At 40.4% G+C, this 17,447-nt stretch overlaps 1 protein-coding gene across 1 annotated transcript in view; it reads left to right on the top strand.

The window, feature by feature from the left end:
- The window catches only part of TAF4B (TATA-box binding protein associated factor 4b), a 58,563-nt gene that overhangs the window by 11,997 nt on the left and 29,119 nt on the right, over positions 1–17,447 (top strand). Inside the window, exons 7-10 of the mRNA XM_029085206.1 lie at positions 4,627–4,762; positions 5,344–5,449; positions 11,974–12,143; positions 14,912–15,042. Of these exons, the coding sequence (XP_028941039.1) occupies positions 4,627–4,762; positions 5,344–5,449; positions 11,974–12,143; positions 14,912–15,042 (543 nt within the window). The remainder of the gene's footprint in view (positions 1–4,626; positions 4,763–5,343; positions 5,450–11,973; positions 12,144–14,911; positions 15,043–17,447) is intronic.

The following is a 17,447-nucleotide window of genomic DNA, read 5'->3' as shown; positions in this document are numbered from 1 at the left end:
AAGGTGGCTTGATGATCTTTAGTGATATGTTAACTGAAATGTACAAACTAGCTCAAGGAGCTTTTCAGAACAGAGTTCTGACCTCCAAAATTCCTAAAACATGTTAATTATGAAGTCTTCCAAAAATGAGCTTTTTCTATCAGGCCTAATTAGCTAAGAAATTCCGGAAGGAATAAATGTCTTATTAAAACAGTACCCTTAAAAGAAATGTGTTAACACTTTTTCTTGGCACAGGTTAACTTCTTGCTAATGTTAATGTTAAATACCAACAAACTGGATCGCAGGTATACCCAAAAGAGCAATGTGAAGTACATTAGATTTGGTTTATGGGTGTTTGAGATACTGAGTAGTGTGCTGACTGCTCTATGTGCAAATAATGTTCTCAAGTATTTTGAGAGAATAGTCTCCCTTTGTCAGATAAAGAACTTGATTCTTGAATAGGATTTCCTTGTAAAGATTTTTTCCTTAAAAAGAGGGGAAAACATTAGACTTCCTATGAAGCTACATTTACTTTCCACAGGTATAGTAAGGCATGTAGTGTGTGAATTTCCTTTGTAGTTTGTTTATTTTGTATACTTGATTTATCAGCATTCAGACCCCTAAAATGTTTTGCCTTTTTAGTTTTCTTCCTTTCAAAGTGCATAAAGTGGATGTAAATAATAGAATCTTGCATTCCCTGTGAAGAGCTTATACTACCAGCTTTTCACCTTTTCAGACTTAAAAAGAACAAAGCACTCGACTATAGGGAGGAGATAGGGGCTCCTTTTTATGAGTGGGTTTTTTTTAAAAACAGTTATCAAGCATATGCACTAACAGTCTTCGATAGGAGTAGCAAAAGCCAAATTGGAAAAAGAGTTGATACCTTTACTGTCTTTAAGGACTAAATTTGAAATTGCAGCCAGAAGAAAAGGAGGACTCCTTAGGTTGTACAAGGTCTGGAGAACAGTTTGTTGGCTACACAGCAAGCCACATAATCCAGGGGAAAGGTAGACCATCTGTACAAATAGACGAGGAAGCTTAACTCCGCACTAGGGAGTCGAAACACTTCTTGAATATGATATTGGTGAACTCAAAAAATTACTTCTGCCTCCTCCACTCCTGCTCTGTGGCAGCCTATTGCAATTGTTTTTCTTCACTGTGCCTTACACTGAATTCCATACAAAACATGTTTATTCTCATTTGGGTAGATCCCAGGCTCGGTGATTAAAATACTTGCTCTTCAAAATACCTGTTTAATTTTGGTCTTGTAGTTGAAGGCTGAGTCGACCACTGTGCAGCTTAGCCATATCAGGAGCTTGGTGTTTGTTCAGACAACCTATTAGCATGAAGAGCAAGTTAGCAGAAGTGAGTGCATCTTCTAGGGCTTCTCTGGTACATTTCCTTGAAAGGACAGAGGGTCTGTTTTCCTCCCACAAGAAAACAAATCTGGACCTCCCCTCCATAAAGAGAAAGGTCCTGCTGCCAGCTGAAAGGAAGCACATGCCAGCTGTGCAAATCTGTCCATACAATACTGCCAGCAATTTCTTTCCCTTTGCAGCCCGCAGAGTTGTCTGATGCCATACACTCCCTCTGCCTGCCTGTTTCTAATTTAGGTCTCTTGTGCTTGGGAATGTAAAGCAAACTTTAATGTGCCAGCTCTGATGTATTGTTGGTGCTGCTTAAGAATGCAACACTGTGGTATTTTAATATCGAAATTGTGACTGGAGTGACACAATGTCACAACTGTCTTTTCTGTGACACGACTATCGAAACTCTGGGTTTGTACGGTGGACACTGAGGGACCTGTTCTGCAGGGATGCTGTTGGGGTTGATCACCCACCTGTGTTGAGAGTTGCATGCTGGACAGGGTTCCCTCTCAGTGACTTTCTTAACACAGCCTCATTTAAGGGCATTGGCACACACAGAAGTTTCATCTTGGAAAGAAAACTTGTCTTGCTGTAGTATTGCTTTGTCTCTTGTTAAAGCACAATAAATGAAAATTTGCATTACCTGCTGCTGGCTTCCAATAGTGAGAAAGCTGCTGTGACACCATAGCTTCCTGTTAGGCTTAAAGAGCAGGAGTTTTACAGTGTACTCCCTGCAATTACCAGTGAGATGTGCTCCCTGGACATTGCTAGCGGTTGAAGCAAGGAGTGAACTGTTTGTCTTGATCCGACCACTTATTCTTAGTGAGTTGTTGTTAGTGTTGAGTCCCCTCAGAGCTGAGCTTTCTTGAGCAGCGAATCTTCTCTCTTATTTTTCAAGAGCTTTTTCTCCTGGATGTATGCTTTTGCATTCAGCTGGTGAGGCTTACTTCATGAAGCAATACAGTTTGTAGTGTGTGATGACACCTTGCCATCTCTCCACTGATCTCTGAACTTTGCTGTATGAATGCAAAACAGGTTCAAGTAAAACTAATCAAATTCTCTCTCAGGCAGCAGTCCCTATGCTGTAGCTGGATGTTACATTGTGGGTTTTTTTACTTAAGAGGGTTGGTGCTTTTTATTCTGATGTCTCTGTCAGCCTACTTAATGGGGCACAAAGGAACAGTCCCTTTTCTTTATTACCCTTTGCTGCTAACCTGAAGAAAAGAGACAATAGCTCTTTCTCACCGATATTATCTATTATTTTTCGTACTTTTTTTCTGGTATTAGATCCTTGTCGAAATTTCTAGGCTTGTTGCCCTGTTCTGTTGCAACTCCCAAGGACTTTCAGTTTTTGTTAGTCTAGCAGCTAGAATAGTAAACACAAAATCAGCTTTACTGCCAGCACATCCTGTCTGTTCCTCGTTGATCTTACTTCCCAATCTCCACCTAGGCTATTGATTTAACATTGGCTGTCTGTTCTTTTTGTCTACCACACCTTCATCTTGAATGCTTCCCCCTGTGTTCTTCCAGTGTTTTGCATGCTGAAGGTGAAGCATCGTTCTTGGTGGTAGAGAGGAAGTTTAGGTGCATGTCAGTGTGGGTGGTGGCAGAGCCTGTGAGTAGTTTATGCAAGCTGGTCAGTGCTTCATTAACTATCTGAACATATAAATGATGTTTTTAATATTACTTTCAACTTCTAGCATATGGAAGTTGGATCTTTCAGAAAGATCAAATTTTGTTTTCATGAAAACAAACAGAAGCAAATGTTGGTGTGTGCACTGGTTCATGAGGCAGCGCTGCACGTGTGAGCATTGACTCTGTCTGCAGTCTGTCCCTGTACTCCTGTGGCTCTTTCCTCTGCATAAACTTGGGAGATGGGGATCTTCTGTTTCTTCTCAAGAGCTACCTGTTCAATGTCTGGTTTTCAAACACCACTTTCAACTTGGTTGTGCTGTGTTACTGCTGCTATGCCAAACCATGATGCTATCAGCAGATTAATATGGGGGTGGGTAGGGTGTATCTTGACTATTTGATATGGAAAGTACCTCTTTCTGTGAATCTGTGATACTTACCCTGATGATGTTTACTGATAAATCTGAAGTTAGATGACAGGAGACAGCCTAACTTCTGAAGTATAATAAATATCAATTCTTTATTCAATTAAGCTTGTGTAGTGTTGCTCTATAAGAACTCTTTAGACTTTCTGAAGTTAGAATAAAAGATGTAGAGGGGAAAATGTGGTTTCTTGAGCCTGAAAATTCCTCTTTACTAGCATTTTGCTGCTAGAAAAGTAGGATTCAGTCTTGAAGATGTTGGTAATCTTGTGCTTTTACCAAAGCATGTCTTTCTACTACTCGTAATCAATAACTTTTCCAAAGGATATATCAAAAGCTGCAGCCCACATTCTGCTAGCTTAGAAACGAGGCTTTTAGGGGTGCTGCAATTTTATTACTTCCTTGCATTTTAATAGCTACCCCTGAAGAGGAAGAATTAGTATTTATGCGCTGTGCCTGTAGGTCTGTGTTGTGATGACATCCTGATGTCTGATTTTGTTTCTTTCAAGAGCCTCTTTAAACAAAATTATCGGTCCCCTTCCTCTTTACCCTTCAGTGGTGTAGTGATGTTTGTGTAGAGGCTCTACTTGCTATTGGTGATGCTAGTTGGTACTTCATGTTCCTGCTAACTGATGTATTCAGTGTACTTTTGCTTAATGCTTTGAAACTCGGCATCTCAATTTACAGGTGATGTTGTGGCTCCAAAAATGCATTTATAGAGTGTACTCTTACTTTATAGAGTGTACTCCTAATTCTTGACAGGAAAAGGACATTATGCAAGACTTGTGTTGGTTTTGGTGTTCTCTCTTTTTTAGCTAGGTGTATGTGAAACCTACCTACCCTTTTGAACTTGTTGGCAGGCAGACTCAATATTCAATTGTTAGTTTGTTAAGCATGACTTGGGAGAGGAAAACCTCTTAGTGTAATGAATTGTGTAGTACTCAGTGAAACTCGTATAATATAGTTATCAATAGAGAGTAAGGGTGAAGTGTTGGTTAGAGCAGCTTGCTGAATGAGCTGAAGCTTAAAGCTCACCACCAGTTGTTAAGATTTTGTTTCTTGATATCAAATAAAAATATTTTTTTTTAGCATGCTTTTTGCTTTTCACTGAAAGCTGAACATGCATGCATGCCCAGTAGCACTTCTGGCTGGATGAACACCTTGATACTATTTACTTTTCTCTCTTTATCTCTTCTCACTCTTGATGTTGGATATTCCACTTCCAGGTGGTCCAGCAACCATCAGGAACTGTTGTAAAGCAAGTATCTGCACTCCCGCAGCCTTCAACACTGACCCTACAGACATCTGCTGAGAAAAGGATGCCGCTGAACACACTTATTCAAACTAACCAGTTCCCTGCAGGTACAGTAGAACCTCTTTAGTGGACAAGTGAGAGGACTGCTGAGGTATAGAAATGAGTGTAGGCTGTTAGTGGATTGGAGGAATGTAAGAAGGTTGTAGTCTATTGGGAGCAACCACCTCTGTGCGATAAACTTAACAACTTTATTGCCTGCTTGGAGCTCTGGTAAGAAACTCAGTACCATGGCAGACATCTGACAGCTGTTTAAAGAAGGTCAATCAAACATTTGTACTTGTTAAAATACTGCAAGTAAGCTCCTTGCAGTAAACTTATTTTAAACTCATGCTTTTGAGAATCACTTTGAGACTTTGCTTTTTTCTTCAACAGGTACAGGTTGATACATGAGTGTCTCAGTCAGTTTTCACTAAAACCTTTCAATGGTCAGCACAGAGGAGGGTGTTTGAGAGCATGTAGAGTTTTTGGCTATACAGAACATGCAGAGTGTAATAGAGTATCTGGCTTTCAAATGGACCTAATTAGTTGTTGTTGAGTCTGCAGTATCCTTTCCTAGAAATATGAACTAATTAAACAGTTGTCTTAGCATTTTGCTTTCTACTATGGCATGTTCTTACTTTTGTTTTAGGTTCCATTCTGAAACAAATTACCCTGCCAGGAAATAAAATTCTGTCGCTTCAGGCATCTCCTGTTCAGAAAGCTAAAATAAAAGAGAATGGAGCAACACCCTTCAGGTAAAAACAAACAATATCAGAAGTTTACTATAGGAAGGAACAAAAGGAACAGACAGCAAGTACAAAGGTGGGAACAGAGCCCAAATAAAAGCAATTTTATTTAGATACTTGTTTATTGGTAGGTGCTTTTGATGTTACAATACTGATTGGCAAGGAGGAACCTAAAAATTTTGACCCCATAGTAGATGTTATTTATTCTTAATATAAATAAAACTGTCCTGATGACATTGGATTTTCATCATGCTATCCCGAGTGTAATTATACAAGTAGTGTGCATCAACATGTATCAGTTTTTCACTTGTAGAGAACATGTGTTGATCTCCATTCTGTGAGCGCTACTAACTCATCTAAAGCAAAGTTACCTTGTCTTAAAAGCTCTCTGTAGGATTAAAGACTCACAGAATCACAGAATGTTAGGGATTGGAAAGGACCTCGAAAGAAGATAAAACTTCTGTTTTTTACAGACCACCAGTTAGCATTGAACTGTTATTTGGACTGAGTGGTAACCTGTCTAAAGCTCTGTGTTATATTACAAAATCTTTTATTAGCTTGTTCCTGTATGTAGAGGTGAAAATCTTTGACTACACCTCTAATTATGGCTTCTGGCATATTCTCTAGTCCTTTAAATTCTAAGAATGCTTAAAGCTTTTAGTTCTAGTAACTGATTAACTTTTCAAAAGCAATAAATTATTTTTGTACCTCTGAAATATGATGTTGAAACAGAGGTACAGACTGCTGTAAGCATTACTGATATTATGGGCTTAAGGCAAGCTTGAAATTACTCTTCCAGGGATAAAAGCAGACATGACAGCTTTGTCTTGTTGACCAGTTGACTTCTTATCTCTTGAAAGCTACAGCTTTGTGTGCAGTGACACAGACAGAGAGCTGCTATTATTTACAGTAATGTACAGTGTACACTGTACACTTAAAACATTGGTAGCCAGAAGTTAAAACAAAAAGCTGATGTTAAAACAATAGCTCTGTTCAGCTCCCTCGAGCTCATATGAAATATACTTCCAAATATAATTTGGAGTGTAATTTTGTGTAGTGATGTTTGAAAAAATCACTCTGTAAGTATAATTAAAAAACCCCCCAACAAAACAACAAAAAAACTCCACAAAAAAAACCTAGAAACAATTTTTTGTGATCTTCCAATCAGAATATATCAACTGTCTTGCATGAAAAAGTTTGAATTCTTGTAGTTCCTTCCCCGAATTGTGAAGTGTAGGAAAAACTCTGTCTACAGTGAGATCCAAGGTGGATTTCTGTTCCTGCTTTTGGGTTATTATTTTCAAAGTATCATAAATCCAGGAGAATTCAGATTTGAAACCTCTAGTTCACCTTAAATTTTTCTAGTAAGTCTCTTCCCTGAAGAATTTATCTCTTTGGATCACAGAATGGTAGGCATTGGAAGGTACCTCTGGAGATCGAGTCCAACCCCCCTGCCAAAGCAGGTTCCCTACAGCAGGTTGCACAGGACTGCATCCAGGTGGGTTTTGAATATCTCCAGAGAAGGAGACTCCACAACCTCTCTGGGCAGCCTGTCCCAGTGCTCTGTCACCCTCACTGTAAAGCTTTTCCTCATGTTTAAGCGCAACCTCCTGTGTTCCAGCTTGTGCCTGTTGCCCCTTGTGCTATTGCTGGCCACCACTGAAGAGTCTGACCCCATCCTCTTGACACCTGCCCTTTAGATATTTATAAACATTAACAAGGTCCCCTCTCAGTCTTCTCTTTTCTAGGCTAAACAGACCCAGCTCTGTCTTTCCTCTTAAGAAAGATGCTCCAGCCCCTTAATCATCTTCATAGCCCTCCACTGGACTCTCTCCAGAAGTTCCCTGTCTCTCCTGAACTGGGGGGGGCCCAGAACTGGACACAGTATTCCAGATGTGGCAGAGTAGAGGGACCTGCTGGTCACACTCTTCTTAATACACCCAGGATGCCATTGGCCTTCTTGTCCACAAGGGCACATTGCTGGCTCATGTTCAACCGGTCATCCACCAGCACTCCCAACTCCTTCTCTGCAGGGCTGCTTTCCAGCAGGTCAGCCCTAAACCTGTACTGGTGCCTGGGGTTATTCCTCCCCAGGTGCAGGGCCCTACACTTGCCCTTACTGAACTCCATCAGGTTCCTCTGTGCCCAACTCTCCAGCCTGTCCAGATCCCACTGAATGGCAGCACAGTCTTCTGGTGTATCAGCCATTCCTCCCAGTTTAGTGTCATCAGCAAACTTGCTGAGGGTACACTCAGTCCCTTCATCCAAGCCACTGCTGAATATATTGAATAGGACTGGACCAAGTATGGACCTTTGGGGAACACTGCTAACCACAGGCCTCCAACTAGACTCTGCACTGCTGATGGTGCTGCTTCTATTCACCAATATAACCAAACTTTCTGACTTTAAAAACTACATATGAGAATCTCTATATATCTGAACCTGGGGAGCATGCACCTGAACTTTTGGCTTCCCTAGGTCAAGTATCCGTGTTCTCCAAGCAGGTGTAGCACTGCTTAGTCTTAATCTGCCCTGGGCAATAGATGTTCCTTACTCTCTTCTGTCCTGACTTCTGTTATTCCCAGCGCAGCTGTTCTTTGACCTGTGATCCATCAACAGGTTGATCATTTGTGAAGCAGAGAGAAGCACCATGGTCCCCTTTCAGGTTTTGTCACGAGATTCATAACAGGCAGAGATCACGTAATTGATGTGATGCTACATGTGATGCTTCAAACTGTGGCTTCTTGTTGCAGTATGTCATCAAGCTTAACTGCCTTTGTGTGACTAAGTTAAGTTAGGATTTGAGAACATAATACTCACTAAGCTGTATTTAATAAACTGCAATTTGACCTTGTCTGCTCTTCAGTGGGTTGTTCTGGTTGCTCGAGATAAGCAGTAGAAAAAATGGTCATCCCCCCCCAATTAAAAAAAAAAACTCTTCTAGAAATGAGAAGATTTCAGCTGAGCATGGGCGTTACTGACACTTTATTGCCCCATGGCATGTATTGTAAAGGGCAGTCTCTTTTAAAAGCATAAAGATTTTTATAAACTGTTCTACATACTTCTGTAAAGTATATGCTAGAGCACCCTGGAAAAAAAGACATGTATTTGCATCCTCAAATATTTTTTTGCATCTGTTCTATTTAATAGAGTTGTTCTCTAAAGCACATAAACTCTGAGTTGTCCATTTTTGCCTGGAAGGTACCAGCAATCTCAAGTAGCAGATGAACAGGAGTGAGATGGCAGTGTGGAGAACACTTGGGTAGCTGTTGCTCCTGCCCCGTCGTGGTGGGGAGCGCTAGTGGTTCTTGCTCTGCTGGAATTGTTCTGTCCCACGTAGCTGTCCGTGATGGTGCACAGAGGTTTGGGTGAAGCTTGCCTTTCTGGTTTTCCGTTTGACTGTTATATGAAATGGAGTAAATAAAATGGATTCAGAAGAAGACATGTGCGTTGGTCAAACACCAGAGGGTGCCACAGACTCACTTTAGAGCCAGTACAGGCAAACTCATAGATGTGAGGTGCATCTGCATTACTTGGGCTTCTTTTACAGTGGAATATTCAGTATAAATGTCACATCTGACTTCATGCAGGGTAATGCTCAGATCTCTGTTCTGTTTCCCTCACCTTGTCCTGATAAGCTTAAATCACTGGAGATTTATAACAGTTGTGAGTTTTTCTTGTTGATTTCTGGGTCTGACATGATCAAGTGCAAAAAGCATTAAAGGAAGTGGTGTAGAAGGTGGACTTTTATGCAGGGATTGCTGAAAATAAAAGCAAGTCTGTATCCAACAAACATCTGCATGTATCTGGATTATTTTAAATCTGTCACTTTAATAGAATGACTTCTATAGCTTACTCGAGCTACATGATACCTCACTTAAAATGATTGAGGCTTGTTTGAACAGCAAGGAAAAAAGAATAGTAAAAGTACAAACTTAACATTGCTTCTTACATTAATCTTTAGTGAGCATTACTTCTAAGGAACTGCATTGATGATTCCTTTGGGTTAAGTAAAATAAGTGCAGCAGTGTTTTCGTAGGTGCAGATTAATCTTTCATCAAGGCTAGTGACTTGGTGACTTAATGTAAACTTGTATCCCACAGTGAATAAGTTAGAATTGATCCTCAAAAACAGCACAGGTAGAGGTGTCTACTTGCATATAAGCTCTTATATGTGTGTACTTACAAAACAGACTGTGTGCATGGAAATATTAAAGAAATTAGTAACCCAATAAAAGCTGGTTTTAGAGAAGTGGAACTTGTGTATGTAGAAAGGTGGACAGATCTATAGTATAGAAGTCTACCTCCTTCTTGCTTATTTGGAATATGTGGCCAGATTGAAAGCTAAAATGACTTACTGAAACTGTGTGCTATACAGTTATACCTGAGGTGCCAGCATCTTTACTTGGATTTCATAACCATCTCCATCAGGGTAATGTCAGTTTCCAGCATCTGCAGCTCTGATAGCTTGTGATGTATGTTCTTGTTGCTGGTTGTGCTGATGTTGTCATCTCCTTTATCAGCAGATCTGTGTCAGTCACTGTGTTTTGATGGGATTCTTCCCTCTGCCACCAGCAAAGACTTCTCTGTAGTGGTCATTAAGAAGAGGAAACTGGAGTGTACTTGTGAAGATCAGTTAGCACTCAATTAGCATGCAGTGAAACTTCATTTACAGGCTTCTTGAAAGATCAGGGTCTCTATTGGGCTGATAGAGCATGAGTATATGCTTGGAACTGCTCAGTTGCTGGTTGTGAAGGGGTAGGAGGAAGGAAGCTGTTCTGGTAGTGGTGACTTCAGCTTTGAATCATAACTGTGGTCACTTAACCATTCTGACAATACCAGGGTTTAGTGCTTTTCTTAGCACGATGGGCTTGGGGCACAAGCCTGGTCAGGAAACTATGTGTAGTTAGACTTAATGAATTAAGTTGGTTTAAGAATCTTTTGGGTGTCCTTTTCCCTGAACAAATCACATGGAAACTCCTAGCCATAAGGGCATGCAAATGAATGGCAGGAGGAATAGGGAAAGGCTGAACTTCTTTCCTAGCCAGGCTTCTCTCTAGAAGTTTGTGAGAAAAGATTTGTACCACAGAAACCTATTGAAGCCCAAAGGACAAAATGCATCTACAGGTTAAGAGAAAATCCCAATGCTCTCTTGCGTCTTTTGAATATTGCTTAAACCCAGACCATGTTCTAAGAACTTCAGCTTCTACCTGTTGCCAGTCAGAAGACAGCCTCCAAGAGATCCCATTTCATCTAACAATGGCAAGCTTCTGACTTGTTCAAGAGTTATGTAGGCCACACAGTATTTTGTGAAGGCAAACTTTATCAGACCTTGACAGTGGATACTTTTCAGGAGGGGAGCGTGTGTGGTTTTGGTTTTTGTTTTGTTTGTTTGTTTTCCACAATAAAAGACCTTAAGATTGAGTGCTCACCTGTCTGTATTAGTAATGCCACCTTGTGTTCTGTTTCTAAACCCTTGAAGCAACTATTAGGGCCTTTGTCACTTTGTGAAGCAAAAAGGGCTTTCTTTTGACGATCTAAACTTAATTGAAAATAACTTGGCTATTTTCATTGCTAAAGTCCTGAAAAAATTTTCCCATATAGATTTCATTCGGTATTTTAACTAAAATGATCTTTTTTAAAAAGAAGCAAACAGGCTATTTGCTTACTGTGAGCTTTGCCATGATTATAACTAGTCTTAGTTGTGTTAGCACTAAGTACATTGGACAGAGTTTTTATTTTGAACATGTAGACCAAAGCTGCTACAGCAGAATCCAGCTGACGGGGGGATATTAAGAACTAGAGCTCTGCTGCTGTTCTTCAGAAACAGCATCCTCCCCACTATGTACAGAGGTACTGTGTGGTAGGGCTCATTAAAAGGACAAGGTCTGGTTGATTCTGTAGACTACAGACAAGGAGCACTCAATTAGCATGCAGTGAAACTTCATTTACAGGCTTCTTGAAAGATCAGGGTCTCTATTGGGCTGATAGAGCATGAGTATATGCTTGGAACTGCTCACTTTGTATTTTATTTTTTAAGGGAACTCACTAAAAGAAAAGTGAAGATCAGGTTTGTGATAATATACTTGTGCTGTAAGCTTCAGTTTATTGGATTGGCATCTCGGTTACAAAATGGACTTGTGTATAAGTTCAGTGAGTCAGCATTTAACTTTATCCAACGCTTGATTCTACCTGGTGAATCTGAGTTTTAGAACAAATGTCAGACTGTAAGAGTAGTGGTGCAGGGTGAGTGGCTTACGGGGACTTTTAAGCCAGGTTTACCTCAGTTCTTGGTTTCTGAGCTTGCTCAAAATTTCAGTTTAATGAGGCGTTAGTCAAACTAATGTTTGAGAGGCACTTCACTGAAGTGTGAAAGCTTTGAGGAGCGGGCTGTCCCTGTCCACACCCATACTAAACATCTATTGTATAGGAGTAGCCTCCAAGGTACATCAATGTGGCTGTTTGATCATAGAGAGGGGTTTTTTTTGTATCCATTCTGAATGAAACATAAAATGTTGGTCTTCTCTTTAGTAGAGATGAAGATGACATAAATGATGTGACTTCTATGGCTGGGGTCAATCTTAACGAGGAGAACGCGTGCATTTTGGCAACAAACTCTGAGCTCATTGGTACAGTGATCCGCTCTTGTGCAGATGAACCTTTTCTCTCCTCGGAAGCACTTCAGAAGAAGATCTTGAACATAGGTGAGAACAAAGATTGTGTAACAGATATGTATAGATGTAGTATTTCTTTGCATGTTTCATCAGTCAGGCTTCAATCTTTGAAGAAGGAGCTGAAACTATTAAGATCTGCCATCTCAATTCACATGTTTCTGTCAAGCTATACTAAGTTTTTACTTCCCATTCTAGGAACAGCTGTTCTCTAAGTTTTTTTCACATGGAAATAGTCTGAAGCACAACCAGAAAAAGGAAATTGATGCCACTTTTACATGGGAGAACTGAGCAACTTTAAGAGTAATAAAGTTGATGGAACACATAACCATATAGATGCTAGTATCAAATCAAACACTTAAGCGAGTTTTTCTATTTCTGCAGCTCCTAACTTGATGGATTACACTGACTTTCCTAACAGCTTTTGCATCCCTCAGCCTGTTCAGATCTATGTACTCTGTTGACCAACAATGCAGATCCTGCCTATGAGATTAAGAGCAAGTTTCAAACTGCCAATATCCACAGGGCAGACCTTTGTTTGACTCCCTTTATGGGAAAATCTTTCATTAATTTTATGCAAAAGAGATGATAAAGCTGTATGTATCAGTGAATAGTACTGTGGAATGCATGTTGAAGGGCTGAGACTAAACTGTAATAGGAAGTTTCTAGTGTGTGGATCATCTCAGCTGTTAGTTTCTGAGCAAAACAATAACTGTTGCTTAGCAATGTTGTACTACATCAGAGCAGGGAGCATGCGTTTGTATAGCACCGCCCTGACTGGTGCCACTGCTCTCTACAGCAAACTGAATGAACATTGCTCAGCTCCTTGCTCCTGCTTTCTGCCTGGTACCTTGCCATAACGGAACAGTGGGTTTTACAGCTGAGCGTTCAGGAGAGCCTGCAGTTCCTGTGTGCAGCCATGATTCTGTCACTGTAGTTTAACTACATGATTGCAAAGTCTTTCTACATGTAACTTGTTCTTAGGCCGAACTAAGCAGCTAGCCTGTGATGAGCACATAACCTGCAGATGCTATCTGCTACCTCAGTACATCCCTCTCCAGTTAGCCAGATGTGCCATCTGAGCTGTATGGGGCATATTTGAGTGAAGTAAGTGTTGTGCTACCAGTGGAAAAGGGAAAAACAGGAAAAATTGGAACTGGTGCATAGTAGCTTTTCTCAAAATTCAGTAGAGAGTTAACCAGTCATCTGTGGGAAGCAGATACAATGAAAAATAAAGAGCTCTACAAAAACATAAAAAGAAAGTACTTCTAGAGTAGTTGTCTAGTTTGGCATTTGAAGACACAGTTCATTGAAAGATGGAAAATACAAGCCGGTTGGTTTCATGGCTGGGATGGTAGCTGTTCCTCATTAATAACAATAATAATAATTAATGTCATAAATGAAAAGGTTTTTTTGCAAGGAAAGGAGTACTGTCAGGGAGTACAGCAATTCAGAAAATCAACACTTCTGCTCTTGAATGAAGCCCTCTTTAGTATAGGAAGTGTGTGTGTGTGTGTGTGGAGGGACATCTTGAGGCTTGAGGGGGATTTTGTTTTGTATTTAAGTTGACGTTTCAGTATTCTGATAGTACAGTGGGGAACTGCTGAGGAAGTGTTGAAAGGTGTTTGAGCAAAATGAGCTTTGCACTCAGCTAAGGTACAAGCCAATGCTTACTGGCCAAGATCAAACAGTGGGAATACTTTGCTCATATCTGGGAAAACATTGTAGATTCTCCCTGTCTTGTGAGGTTGCTATTAATTTTCAGTTAGAGTAGCAAAGGCAAATGAAATAGGTGATTAGGTTTTTTACAGTGTACTGTTTATCCATTCTTAGCACTTCACTTGACAATAAATACAGAAATGGGTTTTGAAGGTGTGCTGTATATTGCATCATAAAGTATTACAGCTGCTGTAAATGCAGTGAGGGGCAAGGAAAAGCACTTCTGACAGGTATGGCATATGAAGCGTGTGAAACTGCTGCCTGCTGTGCCTACCAGGGAAAAGTTGCTGCCATCCAGGTGTCTTGATGGAGTTGTGTTCAGTGATGGATGGTGTCAACCACGAGAAAGCTTCTCTGTCGGCGCCTGCAGCCACAGGAAGGTTGCAGAGGTGACGCCCAGCTCTAGGCATGAGGCTGGGACAGCTTTGCCCAGAGCTGTCGCCAGCCTTGGTCGCAGCTGCTGAAACGCAGAGAGACAGCAGCAGCTCGAGAGAAAAGGTTGAAGGTGATGGCATGATGACCCTGGCTGGGCTTGATCCGTGTTGTCCGAGCTGCTGCCATGGGATGGTTGGGTCTGTCTGCCCTGTGCTAGTTGGTTGAGGCAGGCGAGAGGGTCCCATGTGCCCAGAGTGTGCTGCAAAAACCATCCTCTCTCATCAAATAAATGTCATGAGTTGTTAACAAGCACAGTGTCAAGCAGGGCAAAATGTAATTCTCTATTTTTTTAATTACTGGAATTAACAGAATATGGCACTAATTTCTACAGCTACCGCTTCTCCCCCTCCCTGAACATGAAGCTTGATTTGTGTTCTTATTAACTTTGTCCTATAAATGACCTTGCAAGGAGAGTGGTTCTGGAGGCTAAGTGAAACAATGTCTATATTTTCTGAAGCTTCAGGCTAAGTTTTATTAATGTAATGTCTAAGATCTTTGAAGTTGTGACTTTACCAGGAAAATCATAATCTCCAAACCTTTATTCATAATGGGTATGACTTCCAGGGGGAACAGAATACCTGCTGTGCTAATTATTTCAATTATCAGCTACTACTAAAACACGTAATGGATTTTCTCTGCTTCCACAGGTAAAAGGCATGACATTATGGAACTTAACTCTGATGTTGTGAACTTGATCTCCCACGCTACACAGGAGAGATTACGAGGGCTCATAGAGAAACTAACTGTAATTGCTCAGCACAGAGTATCAACCCACAAGGTAAAGGAAATCATTAAGCAAGTTTTGCACCAAAGTTTTCCTGCTTTGCAGCCTTGAAGGTAAAGTATAGGCATTTCATATGCAATATGTGCATTTTCAGTATCTACCAAAGGCTGGTTTTGTTTTAACTGTTTATAGCCTCTAACTATTCCTTATGTTTTCCATGTGACTTGTTGGATAGGTGCTCTTAAAATCCAGCTTAAGAGTAAATGCACGTGTTTCTCCTCTTCCATAGAAGTGGTGGCTGTTATACAAAATCTGCCTTGCATGGTAGATGTAAAGCTATTTTTGAATGCTCTTGGTGGTCGGGTTGATTTTAGGGGCTTGTGTTTGCTTTATGCATTTACTGTTTGTGAAACTGCTGTATTGGCTCAGTAAAAAGCCTTGGGAAAGTGAATTGAGTTTTTTATTTTTTAAGAAGTGCTCCATTTGAGGGTGGATCTTAGTTTCCAGAACTTTTTTTCTGCCAGTGCTACTTAAGATTCCCTTCACTCCCTCTTGTATTGGCTCCATTCAATATAAAGTATTTTGGGTTCCGGTAAGCCAGTATCCCTTAAGATGCTTGTATGGTACAAATGGAAAGCAACTACTTACTAGTGGCCAAAATAGCTCTTTGAGGCTTTTTTTTTTTTTCCATTCAGTAATAAAATATTAGTCCTTACTTTTTTCATTATTAAGCTACTTTAGAAAAAAGTTGCAAGTTAGAAGCAGATGTATCTGTCAGCTCTTAAGTTCTTGTTTGTTTGTTTTTTACAGGAACTTTATACTTGATGAAACTTAACAAGAGCAACTGACTGATGGGACAGGAGTTATTTTTGTACTGAACACTTTTTATAGGCTTTTAAGCACTGGAGAAGCAATAATAAAGAGCAGGAACTATTTGGAAACTTCCAAGTAGTTATAGTGATGTCTGGAGCAGTTTGGAGTATGCTGTTCTTTGCCAGAAGAAGATACAGTTGGAAAAAAAGTCAATGCAGAAAAAGTACAGAGTTTTTTGAGAAGTCTGTAGAAATCCACACATGCTCTGTGTTGTCTCTCCAAAGTGGGAGATCAATAGAGTTTGTGAGTGATGGCAAGGTGGAAGCTGAAGTCTGGAGTAACCAGTAGGATTCATTGTCTAGCAAACACCAAGGACACAAGGGAATGTTTTGGGATGGTGGGCTTGATAGGGCTGATTTCTTTCTCATTGAACTAAAGCAATAGAAAAACTGATAGATTTTTGTCTGCTTGAATTGCTAGAAGCAATGATAAGATTGTAAGACTGCAGTAAGTTTGCTTTCTTTTCCTCTTTTCTCAAAAACAAACCGGCCAACTAACCGAAAAAGTACTGGTCATAATAATCCTAGAGGCACAGCTGTCCCTCTTTCCTTAGGAAGGTGATGTTACACTACAGAGGAATGTCCTACAGGATTGTGTATGTGAGTAAAATTATTGTGAGAGATGCTGACAGGGTTTTAGAAGTCTAAGTTCAAGAACAGAATCCTACAGGGTTTTAGAGCCCAGTTATGTATTTATGTACATATTTACACAGCCCTGCATTCCATCTCCCCCAGTGCTTGCCCCTGTCCTCTTTTCCCTCTAGGCTATCGATAGGTACCAGTGTGCAATGTGAGCTCCACATATTTTGGAGAGTTATCCTGAGCCTTTCCAAGAGAACTGGGTAGTTGCCCTGTAAGACTTCGTATTGGCCTATCTTAATGACAAAAAGACAGACAGTAATAGGGGTAGTTGTGGCAAAACCAAGGTAACAATTGTTAGGGTAGAAGTTGGTGTAAAAAGCCAATAATTCATGGGATCATATTCTAGAAACTCTCCTTCCTAGTTTGTTCAGTGCATGCCTAGCAGCTTACATCTGATGGGTAGCCCTGAAGAGAGAGAGAGAGGGAGAGTTGCCAGGGTAAAAGCTTGCTACAATATCACCATGTAGACTTGCTAACTTTTGCTGGTTTTGCTAAATTAAAACAAAAAAAAAAGTATATACTTGGAAGTTACTAACTTAATTAGGATAACACTAATGATTGCTTAGGTGATCTCTTTATTTGAAGTAGGAATAGCCTTTCAGATTGTTGCCCTCTGTGCGACTCTTGCAGTGCCTTTACAGAGCCTTGGTAAGACCATAAAGGCAATTAGCTAGCTGTTTTGGTTCCTTGGCTGCTTTCCTCTGGAGAACTGCTGAGGTGTAAGAGTGTCCATGTGACATAATATGATACACAAGACCAGAATTAATGACAACTAAACAGTACAGTGATTAAAAAACGTTTTTGATGTGGGTGGATTCAGCACAGCATGAGACAACTGCTGTGCTCTTGTGTTTGGAGCCCATGAGCACATGGCTTTGAGGGGCATGGTACAGTGCTGTGCTGTAAACATTGCTCCATGAAAACATTTTCCCCATGTGCAGTAGC

This window comes from Antrostomus carolinensis, unplaced genomic scaffold, assembly GCF_000700745.2.
Source record: "Antrostomus carolinensis isolate BGI_N321 unplaced genomic scaffold, ASM70074v2 scaffold21895, whole genome shotgun sequence".
NCBI lineage: Eukaryota > Metazoa > Chordata > Aves > Caprimulgiformes > Caprimulgidae > Antrostomus > Antrostomus carolinensis.
The sequence above is the reverse complement of the archived record's forward strand: the minus strand, read 5'-3'. Positions and strand labels throughout refer to the sequence as shown.